We start from the raw sequence: 20,212 nt of genomic DNA on the forward strand, positions 1-20,212 counted from the left end.
AAGGAAAAAAAGATTTATTTGTATTATACTTCCAACTTTTGTATAATTTGGTGGCTATGTCAAATCTTAAAAAGCTAAAATAAACACACAACTGCATCTACTGGCCAGAGAATCTGCCAATTAACAAAGTAGTATTCTAAAGTACAGTTATCTTTCTATATCCACTTATCCATGAGTGAAAAATTTCTGTACAATTATAGATTCTATTCTCACTAAATTGTACACGTGGATTGGTGTACATATTTCTTTCATTATTTCTACATATCAAGAAAAATAATTGTCAATCTTTCTAAAGCATTAGCCAAGTTTACTCAGTGATAAAAAATATTGGAAATTTTTGAGAATTTTCCTTTGTATTGCCACTACAGAGGTCACTATTATGTTTTCTATAAACTTGCAAAAATTTTTAATTATTGGAGCTGAAGGAAACTCCTTCAAGCAATTACTCATCCATTCTATCATCCTGTCCTTAAGTAAATTTGCAGATAAAGCAAGAGATTCACACTAATCCTGCTAACTTCTGGCCTCGCTTACCAAGATTAAAATAGCATAGGACGGGGCGCCTGGGCAGCTCGGTCAGTTAAGCATCCGACTTCAGCTCAGGTCATGATTTTTCAGTTCATGGGTTCAAGCCCTGTGTCAGGCTCTGTGCTGACAGCTTGGAACCTGCTTTGGGTTCTGTCTCTCTCTCTCTCTCTCTCTGTCCCTCCCCTGCTCATGCTTGGTCTCCCTCAAAAATAAATGAACACAAAAAAATTTTTATATAAATAAATAAATAATGAAAGTTAAGATAAAAAAAATAACATAGGACACGGGTTAGTAAACTATCTTTAAAGGGCCAGAGAGTAAATATTTTGGGTTTTGTGAGCCATATATCTCTGTCCAACTACTCAACTCCAATGTTGCAGTAAAAAAGCAGCCAATGACAGTATGTAAATGAACATAAACTATGTTCCCCCAAATTTATAAAAACAGGCAGCAGGTCATATTCAGCCCATGGGCTATAGTTTGCCAACTTCTGGCACAGAAGAAAGGTTACATCAAAAAAGTATTTATCAGGGGCGCCTGGGTGGCTCGGTCGGTTAAGCGACCGACTTCAGCTCAGGTCATGATTTCATGGTTCGTGAGTTCGAGCCCCGCACCAGGCTCTGTGCTGACAGCGTAGAGCCTGGAGCTGCTTCAGATTCTGTGTCTCCCTCTCTCTCTGCCCCTCCCCCACTCATGCTCTGTCTCTCTCAAAAATAAACATTAAAAAAATTTTTTTTAAAGTATGTATCAAAACAGACCAGTTATGATTTAGATTTTTAAAAGCCTTTTTATGACCATAATATATTAGGTGAAAAGTAAAAGCAATATACACTATAATCTAAATTTTGTAAAAAAAAAAAAAAAATTAAAAATAAAGTACGTGCATAATACATATTATATATATGTTTTAACACATATGTTATATAACAAAAATGGCCACAAATTCTTCCCATCTCTATATGGAAGCCCCTTTGCAAGGTCACTTTATAGGTCTTCCACCCAAGAAATGAACTCCACCACTTTAATCTGGGTTTGGTCATGTGATTTGCTTTGGTGACTAAGACATTAGCAAACATGACACAGAGACTCAAAAGGTATTTGCACACTGGGGTTTGCTCTCTTGCTGCTTCTGGAACCCTGGGGCCACCACATACAAAGCCAAGATTAGATGATGAGAGATACCCACCAGTCTCACTCAACCAACTGCCAAACAACCCCCAACAAAGAGTTGCTTAGCTGACCTGCAGTTGACCTGCAGCTGAACATAGATGCATGAGTGGCCCAGCTGAGATCAGCAGAAGAAATGCCCAGCTGAGCCCAGCCTAAATTGCTGATCCCCAGAATAGTGAGCCAAATAAATGGTTGGTTTATTACATAGTAATGGGTAACTAATTGTGTGTGTGTGTGTATGTGTGTGTGTTAAGAATAGATAGCAAGTAAAATATCAGGGCTGATACTAAGGAAATAGTTGAATTAAAGATTCATGTTAATAATTTTTTTTGTTTTGTTTTGGTTTTGTGTGTGTGTGTTTTAATTTTTTTAATGTTTATTTATTTAAATATATGAAACTTACTGTCAAATTAGTTTCCATACAACACCCAGTGCTCATCCCAAAAGATGCCCTCTTCAATGCCCATCACCCACCCTTCCCTCCCTCCCACCCCCCATCAACCCTCAGTTTGTTCTCAGTTTTTAAGAGTCTCTTATGCTTTGGCTCTCTCTCCCACTCTAACCTCTTTTTTTTTTTTTTTTTAATAATTTAAGTACACATTTATTTTGGTGTTTTCCAAATTTTCACTAAAGAACAGATAATACCTTTATTTCAAAAAACTTCAATGTCATTAAAAAACACATAATTCAACATGAAATGAAAAGTATAATGATGAAAAGTAAATGAAAATGAAAAGTATTTTTCATAATTTCCACTAAATACTGAGAGTCTAAATATATGGACATTCTTGACCTGATGCATTTGAATGAGCTGACAGATTTTACGTTCTATCAAAGTTCGGGGATAAATAGTTACAGTTATATAGAAAACTAAGCAAATGACAAGACAAATTTTAGTAGTGAAAAAAATAAAACCTAGTTTGGGGGAAGAACTGTAATCATAGTAGAAAACTGGCTACGTTTTTCATATTTATGTAATTACAATAATGTAAACACTAAATGTAAGGCTTAAGGCGGACAAGTAATGGGACAATTTAGAAAGGATACCAGGAAGGCAAGAGAAGGTATCTAAAACCAAAAATTCATGAAAAAAGCGGTACATATGTTATTCTTTAAAAAATAAATAAATACCCAAGTATTTAATAAGTAAAATGATTAAAATTATTGACTTCAAATAGTAGGAATTGGACCGCAGCAACTTCTTACTCAATACATCTCCAGAGGCAAGGGACGCAAAAGCAAACATGAACTATTGGGACCTCATCAAAATAAAAAGCTTCTGCACAGCAAAGGAAACAATCAGCAGAACTAAAAGGCAACCGACGGAATGGGAGAAGACATTTGCAAATGACATATCAGATAAAGGATTACTATCCAAAATCTATAAAGAACTTATCAAACTCAACACCCAAAATACAAATAATCCAGTGAAGAAATGGGCAAAAGACATGAATAGACACTTCTCCAAAGAAGACATCCAGATGACCAACCAACACACGAAAAAATGCTCAATGTCACTCATCATCAGGGAAATACAAATCAAAACCACAATGAGATACCACCTCACACCTGTCAGAATGGCAGACATTAACAACTCAGGCAACAACAGACGTTGGCGAGGATGTGGAGAAAGAGGATCTCTTTTGCACTGCTGGTGGGAATGCAAGCTGGTGCAGCCACTCTGGAAAACAGTATGGAGGTTCCTCCAAAAACTAAAAATAGAACTACCCTACGACCCAGCAATTGCATTGATCCACGGAATACAGGCATTGATCCACGGGATACAGGTGTGCTGTTTCGAAAGGGCACATGCACCCCCATGTTTATAGCAGCACTATCAACAATAGTCAAAGCATGGAAAGAGCCCAAATGTCCATCGATGGATGAATGGATAAAGAAGATGTGATGTATATATAATACACACACACACACACACACACACACACACACACACACACACACACACAGAGTGGAGTATTACTTGGCAATCAAAAAGAATGAAATCTTTCCACTTGCAACACTGTGGATGTAACTAGAGGGTATTATGCTAATCAAAATTAGTCAGAAAAAGACAAATATCATATGACTTCACTCATGTAAGGAATTTAAGATACAAAACAGATGAACATAAGGGAAGGGAAGCAAAAATAATAAAAAACAGGGAGAAGAATAAAAACATAAGAGGTTCTTAAATATGGAGAACAAACAGAGGGTTACTGGAGGGGTTGTAGGAGGGGGGATGGGGTAAATGGGTAAGGGGCATTAAGGAATCTACTCCTGAAATCATTGTTGCACTATATGCTAATTAATTCGGATGTAAATATAAAAAAATAAATAAAAAATTTAAAAAAATAGTAGGAATTGGAGAATAGAAATAGGCATTTGTTCAATGCCATATCTTTGACTCTAACTACATACATATATACATACTTTGAAAGTATAAAAAAAGTAAAAGTATAAAATTTAAAGAGAAAAACAGTCTAGGAATCAATCCAAGTATATATAACAATTTAGTGCACGATTATGACAAATCTTTATATCAGGAAAAATTATTCTTTAATTGACACTGGGACAACTGATCATCCACTTAGAAAAGCATACAATTAGAGCATCAACTCATACATATACAAAAATAAATCCTATAAATAAAAAAGTTAAATGTTAAAAAAAACTTTAACTATACTGAATTATGAAAAATGTATATTACTCACAATTTTTTAAAATTTTAGTTTAAAACTCTTGAGTAGAGGGGCGCCTGGGTGGCGCAGTCGGTTAAGCGTCCGACTTCAGCCAGGTCACGATCTCGCGGTCAGGGAGTTCGAGCCCCGCGTCAGGCTCTGGGCTGATGGCTCAGAGCCTGGAGCCTGTTTCCGATTCTGTGTCTCCCTCTCTCTCTGCCCCTCCCCTGTTCATGCTCTGTCTCTCTCTGTCCCAAAAATAAATAAACGTTGAAAAAAAAAAAATTTAAAAAAAAAAAAAATAAAACTCTTGAGTAGATAAAATACACAAAATATTTAAGATAATTTAATATTTCTCTAACTACAGATTAACTGTTTAAAAGCAGATCTTTAACGCCAGACATATTGAATAATATCATCTATTTTCTCTTGCACAGTGACTTGGGTTTTTTCCTCACCAGCCAAGAAAAAAAAAATTACCCAGCCATTCCTTTTCTCTCTCTTTTCCCCATTTATAATCAATAAATCTATTTGTACTCAATTTTAGAGCTAGGCTCAAGTCATGCTTCCATCATTTACATACTCAAACAGTCTGATATCTTTGGGCTTGAATTTTCTTATGTATAAAATGAGTCTAGTATCTACTCAATTTTCTTCACAGTGCTAATGAAAGGATTACATAAGAGAACATATAAATTGCCTGGCACAAATATATATTCCAAAAAGCTATCACATTATCATTATTATTAACCCTTTAAGAAATATAGGTTATTAAGCGTCTGGCATATCATAGGTTTCAAAATTTTTGTTGCCTTGAATAAATTATACTCTAATTGGTAATTTTTTTTTTTTATTAAAAAAATTTTTTTTCCCAACGTTTATTTATTTTTAGGACAGAGAGAGACAGAGCATGAACGGGGGAGGGTCAGAGAGAGAGGGAGACACAGAATCGGAAACAGGCTCCAGGCTCTGAGCCATCAGCCCAGAGCCTGACGCGGGGCTCGAACTCCCTGACCGCGAGATCGTGACCTGGCTGAAGTCGGACGCTTAACCGACTGCGCCACCGAGGCGCCCCTCTAATTGGTAATTTTAACAACTTGTTCTTACAGCAATTAGAGAAATTAAAAGGTGTTTCCAATCTCTTGTTTATATTAAGCACCAATGTACCTCTTGTTCCCTGAAGTCATTGTTTGATCTCTTATTTTTGTGTGCTAGTACATAAAACACTACCACCAAAATGTACTGCAGAAGACAAAAAAAAACATTTTAAAACCTGCTTTAAGTCTCCTCTATTTAACAGTACTGTCACTCCTCCTTTAGTACATGGATCTGAGTAAAACTTGTAAGCTACAGAAACCATGATAAATCATGCACTTTCTCAACTTTGGCCATTTTTTCATTCATTTATTAAACAAATGTGAAAGTACCTACTAGGTGCAGGCCCTGTGCCAGATGCTGGTTATTAAAAAGGCAGTAAAGGGGGCGCCTAGGTGGCGCAGTCGGTTAAGCGTCCGACTTCAGCCAGGTCACGATCTCACGGTCCGTGGGTTCGAGCCCGCTTCGGGCTCTGTTTCCGTTTCTGTGTCTCCCTCTCTCTCTGCCCCTCCCCCGTTCATGCTCTGTCTCTCTCTGTCCCAAAAATAAATAAAAAACGTTGAAAAAAAAAAAAAAGGCAGTAAGGGAGACATAACACTTGTCCTTATGGACAGCCTGGCAAGGAAGCAAACAAAACAGTTAAACCTACAAATAAAATATATAATTATAAACTTCAGGAAACATTGTAAAGAAAAGGACAGGGTATTGAGAGACAGACTAAAAGAGGAACTAATGTTAAATTAATTACTTGTATGGTACTGAATATAATATAGCCTATTACAGTACAGAAAAGCACTTTCACCTAAGTTCATCTGGAAGAGTTTATTCACAGGCAGAATGAGGAGGTTGAGAGAATCAATTCTAGGCCAGACTAAGTTTTAAACCAGAGTCTAGGGGCGCCTGGGTGGCGCAGTCGGTTAAGCATCCGACTTCAGCCAGGTCACGATCTCACGGTCCGTGAGTTCGAGCCCTGCGTCGGGCTCTGGGCTGATGGCTCAGAGCCTGGAGCCTGTTTCCAATTCTGTGTCTCCCTCTCTCTCTGCCCCTCCCCCGTTCATGCTCTGTCTCTCTCTGTCCCAAAAAAATAAAAAAAAAAAAAAAAAAAAAAAATGTTAAACCAGAGTCTACTCATCAGCTTTGTGACATGACCAAGCTACTTAAATTCTCTATGCCTCAATTTCTACATCTGTAATTGGGGAAAATACCAATACCTTTCTCAAAGGGCTATTGTAAGGATTAAGTTAAATTCTTTCATTTTATTTTGAAAATTGTCAAATCCACAGAAAAGTTAAAAGAAATTACAATAGGTGTTACCTCACATGAACCTGTATTTACCAGGTGAATTAATATTTCTAGAATGTTTAGAAGAGTTTCTGGCACATAGTAAGCAAGCATTGTATCACTACATAAGCAGTATATTAAAAGTAAATTAAACTGTGAGAAAATGACTTGTAACATACTTTCAGAGAAAACTGGCCATTTTCTGCTGAGATACTAGAAAATATCTTAAATTTTAAAGGGAGAGTGGGGGGGGGGAGAGAGAGAGAGAGAGAGGGAATGACAGAGACAAAAGAGGAAGAAAAGGAGAAAATATCCCAAGGTTTGCCCAATGTCAACTTTATCGGAAGGTCAACAGCGCACTCTACTGGACCCACATCTCTTCTACACACTAGGCAAAAGTAATAAATAAATGCTACTGCTACACTAAATCAAAAAATATAACTACTTTTATAAATGTATATAGCCAATGTAAGCCTTTATTTAATGAAGAAATAAAAATCATATATAAGCATAAGAATGAGTCTATAATAATACCTCACCTAGGAGTGCCTGGCTGGTTCAGTTCAGTGGAGCATGAGACTCTTGATCTCAGGGTTATAAAGAAAAAACAAAAAAACAAAAAAAAAAAACCCATCTCACCTATTGTGAAAATTTACTGAAAGTGAAGAGAATATAAATAAATTCTTAAGAAAATGATTATGAATGGTGGAATAAAGTAAAATCAGAACGGTAACACTCTATTAAAAAACAATGTTTCTCTTAATTTATTTTGACGTGAGAGACTAATGCTTTACTAGATCTCTGATTTATGAATTATCAGTATAAACGAAAGAATCTAAAATGTAAGGAAAGAGAATAAACAGTGGACAATGGATGGTAATTATAAAAGAGAGGAAATACTGACACCATTTTCTGACTTGAAGAGAGAGTGAGTATACTTGAGATGACAGGATGGTAAAAAGACAACTGTCCAATTCTCTAATCAACAGGCTGGAAACTAAATTATTTTAATGAAAACTAAGAAAATTTTAAAAGAAAAACTTAAAAAGTTTAATGTCAAGTTTAGATAAAAAGAGAAATCATTACACTAATTTATCATTTCATTTATGAAAGAGTTTTTCAAAAAAATATAACTATGGATTTTAAAAGGATAAAGACTATAATATTTACATTTTTTAGGAATAAGAGAACTAAACCATTAATTTATGAATACAAATATAACTATCCTTCCAAAAATAAGTTGTCTTTCCTAATACCATCTTATAAGAGCCAAAATAGAAAAAGCATCCTTAGAATTTAGAAGTGTTAGAGCTAAAAGCAATATAAGGTATATAAAATCTAGTTCCACTTTCTTTTTCCTCCCATTTGAAGGAACAGGTCCTAAAAAGATATGTTACTTACCCAAGTCTCTCAATTTAGCTTATTTAAGATGTTTAGATTATCTAGATTAAAATATGATATACAAAATGTGAGGCATATCATCTATCAACTAGGAAAAGTTCTAAAATATGGACTGCATTTAAAAAAATACTTTATCTAAAGTTTTGGTGATAAAATAATTTCAGAGACTGCTATACAATAAATATTAAATCTTATGAAACTATATATTTTTCTTCCACTTCTTTATGAAATCATGCATTCCAAAATTTATAGAAAATACTTTTGTGATTTATAATAAGCCACGTAGCAAAGATTATGAAATGTTATACAATGGTGAAAAAAACAATCTCTTCAATATTGGTGCTGGGAAAAATGAACGGTAATATGCAAAAGAATGAAACACAATCATCATCTTAGACCATACTCAAATATCAACTTAAAATAGATTATAGACTTGAATATAAGACCTGAAATCATAAAACTCCTAGAAGAAAACATAGGTAGTAAGCTCCTGTGTCAGGTCTTAGCAATGATTTTTTTAATCTGACACCAAAAGCAAAAGCAACAAAACAAAAATAAGCAAGTGTGACTATATCAAACTAAAACGCTTCTGCACAGTAAAGAAAACCATCAGCAAAATGAAAAGGCAACCTACTAAACAGGAAGAATTATTTGCAAACCAAATGTCCAATAAGAGGCTAAAACCCAAAATATACAAAGAACTCATATGACTCAATAGCAAAAAAAAAAAAATCCAATTTAAAAATGGGCAAAAGATCTGAGAAAAGATATACAGATGGCCAACAGGTATATAAGAAGGTACTCAACATCAGTAACTATCTGGTAAATGCAAATAAAAACCACAGTGAGCTCTCACTTCACACCTGTTAGAATGACTATTATCAAAAAGACAAGAAATAACAAATGTTGGTGAGGATGTGTGGCAAAAGGAACCCTTGTGCACTTTTGGTGGGAATGTAAATTAGTGTAGCCACAATGGAAAACAGTACAGATATTACTAAAAAATTAAAAACATAACATATGATCCAGCAATTCCATGTCTGGGTACTGGTCCAAAGAAAATAAAATCACTAACTCAAAAAGATACAGGTACCCTTGTGTTCACTGCAACATTACTTATCATCGCTGAGATATGGAAACAATCTAAGTATCTATCATTGGATGAATGGATAAAGAAAATGTGGTATATATAAATATATACAATGGGTTATTCAGCCATAAAAAAGAATGAAATCTTGTAATTTGCAACAACATGGATGGACAGACTTCAAGGACATTATACTAAGTGAATTAAGTCAGAGAAAGACAAGTACCATATGCTCTCACTTATATGTGAAATCTAAAAAAAATAAAAATACACACAAAAAACATGCTCATAGATACAGAGAAGAGACTGGCAGTTGCCAGAGGTAGGGGAGTGGTGTGGGAGAAATGGGTGAAGGCATAAACTTCCAGTTATAAAATAAATCATACACCAATAATGAAGCAACAGAAAGAGAAATCAAGGAATCGATCCCATTTACAATTGCACCAAAACCCATAAAATACCTAGGAATAAATCTAACCAAAGAGGTGAAAAATCTATACACTGAGAACTATAGAAAGCTTATGAAAGAAACTGAAGACGACACAAAAAAATGGAAAAATATTCCACGCTCCTGGATAGGAAGAACAAATATTGCTAAAATGTCAATACCACCCAAACCAATCTATATATTCAATGCAATCCTTATCAAAATAACACCAGCATTCTTCACAGAGCTAGAACAAAGAATCCTAAAATTTGTATGGAACCAGAAAAGACCCCGAATAGCCAAAGCAATCTTGAAAAAGAAAACCAAAGCTGGAGGCATCACAATCCCAGACTTCAAGATGTATTACAAAGCTGTAGCCATCAAGACAGTATGGTACTGGCACAAAAACAGATACTCCAATCAATGGAAGAGAATAGAGAACCCAAAAATGGACCTACAAACGTATGGCCAACTAATCTTTGACAAAGCAGGAAAGAATATCCAATGAAATAAAGACAGTCTCTTCAGCAAGTAGCACTGGGAAAACTGGACAGCAACATGCAAAAAAATGAACCTGGACCACTTTCTTACACCATACACAAAAATAAACTCAACATGGACGAAAGACCTAAATAAATGTAAGACAGGAAGCCATCAAAATCCTCGAGGAGAAAGCAGGCAAAAACCTCTTTGACCTTGGCTGCAACTTCTTACTCAACACATCTCCAGAAGCAAGGGACACAAAAGCAAACATGAACTATTGGGACCTCATCAAAATAAAAAGCTTCTGCACAGCAAAGGAAACAATCAGCAAAACTAAAAGGCAACCGACGGAATGGGAGAAGACATTTGCAAACGACATATCAGATAAAGGATTACTATCTAAAATCTATAAAGAACTTATCAAACTCAACACCCAAAATACAAATAATCCAGTGAAGAAATGGGCAAAAGACATGAATAGACACTTCTCCAAAGAAGACATCCAGATGACCAACCAACACACGAAAAAATGCTCAATGTCATTCATCATCAGGGAAATACAAATCAAAACCACAATGAGATACCACCTCACACCTGTCAGAATGGCAGACATTAACAACTCAGGCAACAACAGGTGTTGGCAAGGATATGGAGAAAGAGGATCTCTTTTGCACTGCTGGTGGGAATGCAAACTGGTGCAGCCACTCTGGAAAACAGTATGGAGGTTTCTCAAAAAATTAAAAATAGAACTACCTTATGACCCAGCAATTGCACTACTAGGTATTTATCCAAGGGATACAGGTGTGCTGTTTCGAAGGGGCACATGCACCCCCATGTTTATAGCAGCACTATCAACAATAGCCAAAGTATGGAAAGAGCCCATATGTCCATCAATGGATAAATGGATAAAGAAGATGTGGTATATATATATATATATATATATATATATATATATACACACACACACACACACACACACACACACACACACACACAAAGAGTGGAGTATTACTCGGCAATCACAAAGAATGAAATCTTGCCACTTGCAACAATGTGGATGGAACTAGAGGGTATTATGCTAATCAAAATTAGTCAGAGAAAGACAAATATCATATGACTTCACTCATGTAAGGAATTTAAGATACAAAACAGATGAACATAAGGGAAGGGAAGCAAAAATAATATAAAAACAGGGAAGGGAAGAAAACATATGAGACTCTTAAATATAGAGAATAAACAGAGGGTTGCTGGAGGGATTGTGGGTATGGGGTAAATGGGTAAGGGGCATTAAGGAATCTACTCCTGAAATTATTGTTGCACTATATGCTAACTTGGATGTAAATTTAAAAATTAATTAATTAAATTAAACTAAATATGTCATGAAGATGTAAAATAGCACTTTGACCATGGTTTATATCTGAAAGTTGCTAAAAGAGCAAATCTTTAAAGTTCTCATCACAAGAAAAAAAATCTTTGTAATTATAAAAGGTGACAGATGTTAACTAGACTTATTGTGGTGATCATTTCATAGTGTATACAAATATCGAATCATGTTGCACACCTGAAAACAATGTCAATTATACCTCTATTAAAAAGAAAAAAGAGAGAGAGAGGAGGAAATGCTTCTGTACCAGAAGTAAAGTAAGTTTCTTCTTTTTTTTTTTTAACGTTTATTTATTTTGAGAGAGAACAAGAGAGAGAGTTTGTGCGTGGGGAAGGGGCAGAGAAGGAGGGGAGAGGTTCCCAAGCAGGCTCCATGCTGTCAGCGTGGAGCCCGACAAGGAGCTTGAACCTGCAAACTGGGAGATCATGACTGAACCACAATCAAGATTTGGACGCTCAACCGACTAAGCCACCCAGACACCCTGCAAAGTAAGTTTCTAACAGGAAAAAAAAAAAAAAAAACTTCTATACTCAAAGATTCCTTTCTTTAAATAAACTACCTCTACTCATAGCCCCATTATTCTTTTTCACATCCATGGAAATGATTAGCTTGAGAAAATGCTTTTGAAAAACTAGATATGTTACCTAGTGCTAAATGTCTATGAGATTTACACTAACAATGCTACCATCCACTTTTAAAATTAAAATGACAGTTAAAACACACAAATCTATATATTTTCTTAACAATTTACTAAAATACAAAAAGATTAACTACAATTTTATATTTTGTACTGAGTATGATTCTATCATAACTGCTTATTCTAATATTGTTAGGAAGAAAAAAGTATCATTGAAAATATAGATCATTTTACCTAAGTATTTGTGACTTTCTCCCTAATCATTCAGAAATTACCTAAAATTACTTTATACCTTTATGTTTTTGACTCCAGACTACAAAAAAAGAATATTAGAGCTCAACCACATGGTCTTTCTGTATTTGCAAAAGTACTCTGGTGATGATCAATTTACTTTATCTATGTTGAATTTGTATGGCATATACCACTTATACCTTCTTACAAACAGAAGTTCTATGTCACATTAGTGAAATGTTATCATTTTAAGTTACCAGATTTGAGAAATTTAGTTTAACAAATCTTTAAAGTTATAAGAAATTATCAGAAAACCATACCTTTAATCTTGTAAGTAATGTATCACCCACCTATAAAAATTATCCCATTTCTACAGTAATATAGTTATACTACCTACAGCCAAGGAAAAAAAACTTATAAATTCTGGTTTAAATTTTTTTTTTTCAACGTTTATTTATTTTTGGGACAGAGAGAGACAGAGCATGAACGGGGGAGGGTCAGGGAGAGAGGGAGACACAGAATCGGAAACAGGCTCCAGGCTCTGAGCCATCAGCCCAGAGCCCGACGCGGGGCTCGAACTCACGGACCGCGAGATCGTGACCTGGCTGAAGTCGGACGCTTAACCGACTGCGCCACCCAGGCACCCCTTATAAATTCTGGTTTAAAATATAACCGATATGGGGCACCTGGGTGGCTCAATCAGTTAAGCGTCTGACTTCGGCTCAAGTCCTGATCTCACTGTTCATGGGTTTAAGCTTCACAATGGGCTCTGCGCTGACAGCATGAAGCCTGGAGTCTGCTTCTAATTGTCCCCTCTCTCTCTCAAAAATAAACACATAAACCTTAAAAATAAAACCAATATAAAGATAGGGATATACAGGTATAAATGCAATTATACTTTACCACTAAGAAGACCATAATAAATGATCAACATAGTACATAACCAAAAGGAGAAATTGATCAAAGCACTTAGCTAAAAATTAAGGTATCCAGCCAGGAATTCTGCTTATGGTCACATGGTCTAGACTCTAAACAGGTTTAGCCATAGACATCCTTACCAGATATTAAAAGAATATGTTACTTAATTATAAATCTAATTCCTCAAAATTAGTATCAAGCAATACTATATATTTTAGCAGCATTTAAAGATAACTATATATATTTGATATTAATCAATATTATATAATACCTTTAGTAGCAGCACACAAATACAGAGCCATTTGCTGCTACTATTATTGCTACTGCTGCTATTTCTGCTACCACTTACCACTTAATAAGCTCTAAAATATGCTAAGTATACTCTAATCACTTTATAAGCAATTTTTTAATGTTTATTTTTGAGAGAGATAGTGTGAGTGGGGGAGGGGCAGAGAGAGAGGGAGGCAGAATCTGAAGCAGGCTCCAGTCTCCGGGTTGTCAGCATAGAGCCCAACACCAGGCTTGAACCCACGGACCACAAGATCATGACCTGAGCCACCCAGGCGCCCTTACTCTTACCACTTTATAAATATTTACCTGTTTAATCCTCCTAACAGCCCTGTGAGAGAGGTACTATTACTAGCCCTGTTCAACAAATGGAGAAACTGAAGTAAAAATAGCTCACAGTAGAAAAACTTAATCAAGATTACATAGGTGTAAAGAGCAGAGTTGTGATTAAAACCCAGGTAGTCTGATTCAAGCTCATTCTCTTAACCAATAAAAACAAAACGAAATTTAAAAATCCACTTCTCTAATTTTAATATTACCAATCACAGCTTATCCTATACTTGATTTCTTTATTCTTGAGGCTTCTACATAATGTTTCTTTCCTTTATATTGATATTAGAGGGGCGCCTGGGTGGCGCAGTCGGTTAAGCGTCCGACTTCAACCAGGTCACGATCTCACAGTCTGTGAGTTCGAGCCCCGCGTCGGGCTCTGGGCTGATGGCTCAGAGCCTGGAGCCTGTTTCCGATTCTGTGTCTCCCTCTCTCTCTGCCCCTCGCCCGTTCATGCTCTGTCTCTCTCTGTCCCAAAAATAAATAAAAACGTTGAAAAAAAAAATTTATATTGATATTAGAATCCTGCTTATAGGACTCCAGGATTTCTGAGAGACATTTTAGAGAGAATGTAAAATAAAGTGAGTAGAACATTTGCCAGAGTATCATACTGTTTGGATAGGATTTAGCTCTAGTATTTGCCAGCTTTGTGACCTTAAGCAAAGTACTTAATTCTCAGAGTATCCTTATCTATAAAATGGGAATAACAATAGTAACTGCCTATGCCATTGTAAGAATTAGAGAAGATTCTAACTAACAAATATTTATCAGGCAACTAATATACACCATATGCTATTCTAGGTAATAGGGATACTTATGAAAAAGACTGACATTACATTTTAACAGGACAGATAGATAATAAACAAGTAAATAAATAAATTCAAACAGTAAGAGCTATGAAGAAAATAAGGCACTGTGAAAGAAAATGAGGTAGAAAACATTGGCAGAGGCAAACACACAGTATATATTATTATTGACAATTTAACATTAAAGGCTCCTAAGATGACTTTTCCCCATTTAGTATTTTTAAGAATTTAAAGGAAGACTCTTTGAGGGCAGGGAATATAGTTTTCATTCACTCAGTCTTTAACTAGGTTCCTAGCACAAAGCTAGGTACTTGGAACATAAAGATGAATGTAACAGTCACGGCCTTCAAGGAGGTCTCAACATACTAGAAAACCTGGTGTTGTCCTTAATGGAACTTAGAGCCTTGTAAAGAAGACAGTAAGAGTAAGGTAAGTGTTAAAAACCGAAAAGTACAAGGACCATTCCAGATGGGAATCTAACTCAAAATTGGGGATGTCAAAGGCAGCTTCCTGAAGAATTAGCAGAAGCTGGTCAAAAAAAAAAAAAAAAAAAAAAGGAAGAAGGAGAAAGCGCAAAAGAAAAAGTTTATAGAGGACTTCTGATTGTACAGATAAACAGGAAGCCTTATAAGCCATCTAAAGACTTCTAGGGGTGCCTCAGTGACTCAGTCAGTTAAGTGTCTGACTTAGGCTCAGGTCATGATCTCACAGTTTGTGGGTTTGAGCCCCATGTCGGGCTCTGTGCTGACAGCTCAGAGCCTGGAACCTGCTTCGGATTCTGTGTCTCCTCTCTCTGCCCCTCACCTGTTTGCTCGCTTGCTCTTTCTTTCTCTCGTTCTCTCTCAAAAATAAATAAAACATTAAAAAAATAAAATAAAATAAGGACTTCTAGAATTTGTCCCCAGAGTCAATGAGTTTTTTCATCTCCTCCCTGAAAAATTAAAAGTACAGACAGAACATATGAAACAATAGTTTTTAAGATATAGGATTTCAGGTAAGAAAGAGTGATCCCTGAAAGATAGGAAATAAATGCAACAGGTCCTATAATCACCTAGGCTTACTGCCTTGAGAGTTTCTAGGCTGTGCCATGGGGAGAGGGAACCAAGATATAACCCAGCAAACCTGAATTGAAGAGACTCTGCTCTTCAGTCCAGAAAAATGGGAAGACTAAAGTTCACAGGGAAGAATATTAAAGTGGAGATAGCTGCACAAAGAATGAATTCCAGAGATCTGCAGACAGACCTCTCAAATATCTAGCAGGGTATTAGTCAGCATATGTGAGTGAGTAAACAATCCAAGAGAGCAGAAAGAATCACCCTAAATGATGAGGCACTCACACAGGGCATGGAACAGTGCCTGTTCCCACCAGCCAGACTAGAAAACCTAACAAAATTCATAGAGCATTAGGTAGAGGACTCAGAAGGAGCTAGCCTCTACTGAGGTAACCCACAACTAAACCCTGCTCAGATCCCACCTAACAAATCCTAGAAGCAGATTAAAAGCATCAAGCTGATTCCCTGTAACTTAACTGTATCTCAGAATAAAATTCAAGAGTATTTATAGAAATATAACAACACCCAGCACCCAGCAGGTAAAATTCACAACATCTGAAATTTAATTTAAAAATTTTTTAATTAAAAAAAAGGCACGATTCCATTTATATAAAACTATGGATATGAAAACTAATCTACAGTGACTGAAAAAAAAAACTCTAGAGTTGCCTGGAGGTGGAGGGATGGGGTAGAAAAGGTCCACTGGTCTATCTTGCACTTAGGATGGATCTTTTCCAGGTATCATTTCATAATATCATGCACAGGCCATTTAGAAAATATTTGGTTCACTGATTTTACAGATCTTATAAATGGTAATACATTTCATTATATAATATCAAAAAGTCACACTGTATATCACCACCAATATCATTAGGAAAGTCTACAAGTACCATAAACTGCCAAGTTCACAGTGGCATATACAGTTTTTCAAAATTCTGATTTTCAATCAAATTTTATCAGGCTTACTTTATTTCAAGAATTGCCATAGTTTATCTGTCAGTCATTCTTTCAAGTAAAAATAATGTTCCATGAAAAATGTGGCTAGTTCAGCTAACAATTCAAACTATTCTACAAGTGCTTTTCCTCAAGATAATCATCCTATTCTGCATGCAAAATGTTTTGAGTACTACTCACTTCTTCACACAGAATGTTAAAAAAGCTCAAGGGCTGAGTTAATAAAATTAGTAATTTTTACTGCTTCATCAAGGATATTCTCAGTTGAAACTGGCTTTTGTTAGCTGTTCATTAATGAAGAAAACTACTATGCGGGGGGAGGCGGGTAGTGCCTGGGTGGCTCAGTCAGTTAAGCATCTGGGTCTTTCGGCTCAAGTCATGATCTCACATTTCATGAGATTGAGTCCCACATCAGCTCAGGTCCTGATCTTGAGGTTCGTGGGGCCCTGCCTCAGGTTCCATGCTGACAGCACAGAACCTGTTTGGGATTCTCTCTCTCCCTCTCTCTCTATCCCTCCCTCGCTTGCACACACTCTAAGTAAATAAATAAACTGAAAAAAAAAATGAAAAAAAAAGATTGGTATCACTTTTTTAAAGTAGGATCTATGCCCAGTGCAGAGCCCAACATGGGGCGTGAACTCACAACCCTGAGATCAAGACCTGAGCTAAGACCAAGTTAGACGCTTAATCAACTGAGCCACCAGGTGCCCCTTATAAAAGGCAAATAACATATTATTACTATGAAAATACTTTTTACCTCACACACTGCCTGAGAAAAAATGTCAGTCTCCAAAACTCCCTAGACTACTCCTTGAGAACTGCCTGCCCAAAGGACACTGAAAGAATTATAGGGAAGTATAGTCCACAACATTAGAATCTACAAGAGAAAAATAACCTTTCAGATTTCTTTCTAGTCCAATTCTCTCATTCTATAAATGAGGAAAGTGGGGCACAAAGAAAATAGGGTTTCCTATCTCACACATTAGTAGCAGAGATGTGACAGCACTTTGAGGACTTCTGAGTTGTTTTCTACTATTCTTTGCATTATACTATTCCTTAAAAAAAAAGAGTTTAGCAAATTCCACATTTTCCTTCTTTACTGAACAATGGCATAAATACATACATTTTGTGGAGAAAAGGAGTTTATCTTTCCTAATGGAGAGCTGAGTTTTGTGGTCTTTCCTGAAGCAACTTTTGCATCCAAATGACGCACTTCCTTTTCAAAACAATGACGCTTTCTTATCTGTTAACACAGAACCAAAATGAAGTTTAATGCAAACTAAAAGTCTGAGCAGGCAAGTTGTTCCTGAAGGTCAAAAGTAGTTTTTCTATATGTGTTCAGCATAAAAAAAAAAAAAAAAAAAAAAAGACTCTTTCTAACTGGAAATAATCAAATAATTTTTAAATATACAGGGGCACCTGGGTGGCTCAGTCGGTTATGCGTCCAACTTCGGCTCAGGCCATGCTCTCGCGTTTATGAATTCGAGCCCCACAGCAAGCTGTGTGCTGACAGCTTGCTCAGAGCCTGGAACCTGCTCCGGATTCTGTTTCCCTTTCTCTCTGCCCCTCCCCCGCTCACACTCTGTCTCTGTCTCTTTCAAAAATAAACAAACATTGGGGCGCCTGGGTGGCTCAGTCGGTTAAGCGGCCGACTTCGGCTCAGGTCATGATCTCACGGTCCGTGAGTTCGAGCCCCGCATCGGGCTCTGTGCTGCCAGCTCAGAGCCTGGATCCTGTTTCGGATTCTGTGTCTCCCTCTCTCTGACCCTCCCCCGTTCATGCTCTGTCTCTGTCTCAAAAATAAACGTTAAAAAAAATTTAAAAAAATAAATAAACATTAAAAAAATAAAAAATAAAAAAATAAAAAGTACAAAGTAGCTATATACCAATTAATGCCTTAAGTAAATATTTAACTAATTCCTCATATATAGGAAAGCACCATATACTTTAAAGACATATTATGAATAATGTATTATAATGACACTCTTTTCAATGAGTAATATTATAAAATGAAGTTACAATATTTTATCCTTTAATTTACATCTATGATACGACCCAAGTAAATTGCACAAGGGCCAATTGAAAACTTGATTGATACTTGACTACCTTGTGCAGCTCTAATGGTACTATTTCACTGCCAATAAATTGTTTACCTGCTGTGTAGTTTCTAAGGGTCGAATTCTTTTCTTCTCTACTTGAAAATCATCATTTTCATCTCTTTTTATGGAAGCCTGTTTCTTGGCAGATAGCTTTGCAGCCAACGTAGTTTTTTCAGGAGAGTCTTCTACAAGAAGTCATAAAAAATTAGTATAAATAACTGACACTTAGGCAATTTTTCCAGGAAAAATTAGAACCAAGATGTTAAAGACTCAAAATTTCCTTACTTTAAAACATGAGAAGGTTGACATGTTTAAAAGCATGTATTTACCACTGAGTTTAACAAAGATATAACATTTTGAGAAATATGCTTTCATCAGGAAAGTCCAATTTTGATTTCTTAATAGGCTTATGCTTTTGTAAACCACTCCCGATAATGCGGTTTAAAAAATATAACTGTAAGGGGTGTCTGGCTGGTTCAGTCAGTTGAGCATCCAACTTCAGCTACGTCACAATCTCACAGATTTATGAGTTCAAGCCCCATATTGGACTCTCTGCTGTCAGCACAGAGCTTGCTTTGGAAACTCTGCCCCCCCTCCCCCCTCTCTCTCTCTGCCCCTCTCGTACACTCTCTCTCTCTCAAAATAAATAAACATTAAAATATATATATAAGGGCACCTGGGTGACTCAGTTAGTTAAGTGTTCAGGTCATGATCTCGTGGTTCATGAGTTCGAGCCCCATGTCAGGCTCTGTGTTGACAGCTCAGAGCCTGGAGCCTGCTTAGGATTCTGTGTTTCCCTCTCTCTCTGCCCCTCTCCCGCTCATGCTCGGTCTCTCTCTCAAAAATAAGCATTTAACAAATTTTTAATTAAAAAATATACATTTATATAGATATAGATATCTGTAAGATTCTCCCAAGAAAAGTATTTCATTTATATATACATCTTTCTACAGTATCTCAATGTTTCTTCCCCACTAAGCTTCTAAATGTGAAAGGGCGGGCCTACGCCAGCCGACTCCATCTTGTTCTGTGTCCTTCACCTTGACCACACCTCCTCCCCTTGAGTAACCCCCCCTCACCTGCCTAACAGGACTCGACCCTTCCCCAGGACCCTTCCCCAGCCAATCGGCTGAGGCCATAGCCATTACCTCACCAACTGCCCCCAGGCCCCAATAAAACCTTTGTCCTTTTGAAACTCACCCTCTTTCCCTGGTATCTCACCGCTGCGTCGGTGCAGGTAGGGGATTGAGCTCGAGCTAGCTCGAATAAAGGCTCTTTGCTTTTGCATCGGACTCGGCTCCCTAGTGGTCTTTGGGGATCATGAATTCTGGGCATAACATTTGGGGGCTCGTCCGGGATCCCC

General features: G+C 36.6%; 1 protein-coding gene across 1 annotated transcript in view; it reads right to left on the minus strand.

Moving 5' to 3' along the window:
• The window catches only part of BRIP1 (BRCA1 interacting DNA helicase 1), a 214,480-nt gene that overhangs the window by 174,294 nt on the left and 19,974 nt on the right, over positions 1 to 20,212 (minus strand). Inside the window, 2 exon segments of the mRNA XM_086686787.1 lie at positions 17,874 to 17,993; positions 18,904 to 19,034. Coding sequence (XP_086542913.1) covers positions 17,874 to 17,993; positions 18,904 to 19,034 — 251 coding nt within the window.

Source organism: Puma concolor, chromosome E1, assembly GCF_028749965.1.
Source record: "Puma concolor isolate L17-30 chromosome E1, mPumCon1.1.hap2, whole genome shotgun sequence".
NCBI lineage: Eukaryota > Metazoa > Chordata > Mammalia > Carnivora > Felidae > Puma > Puma concolor.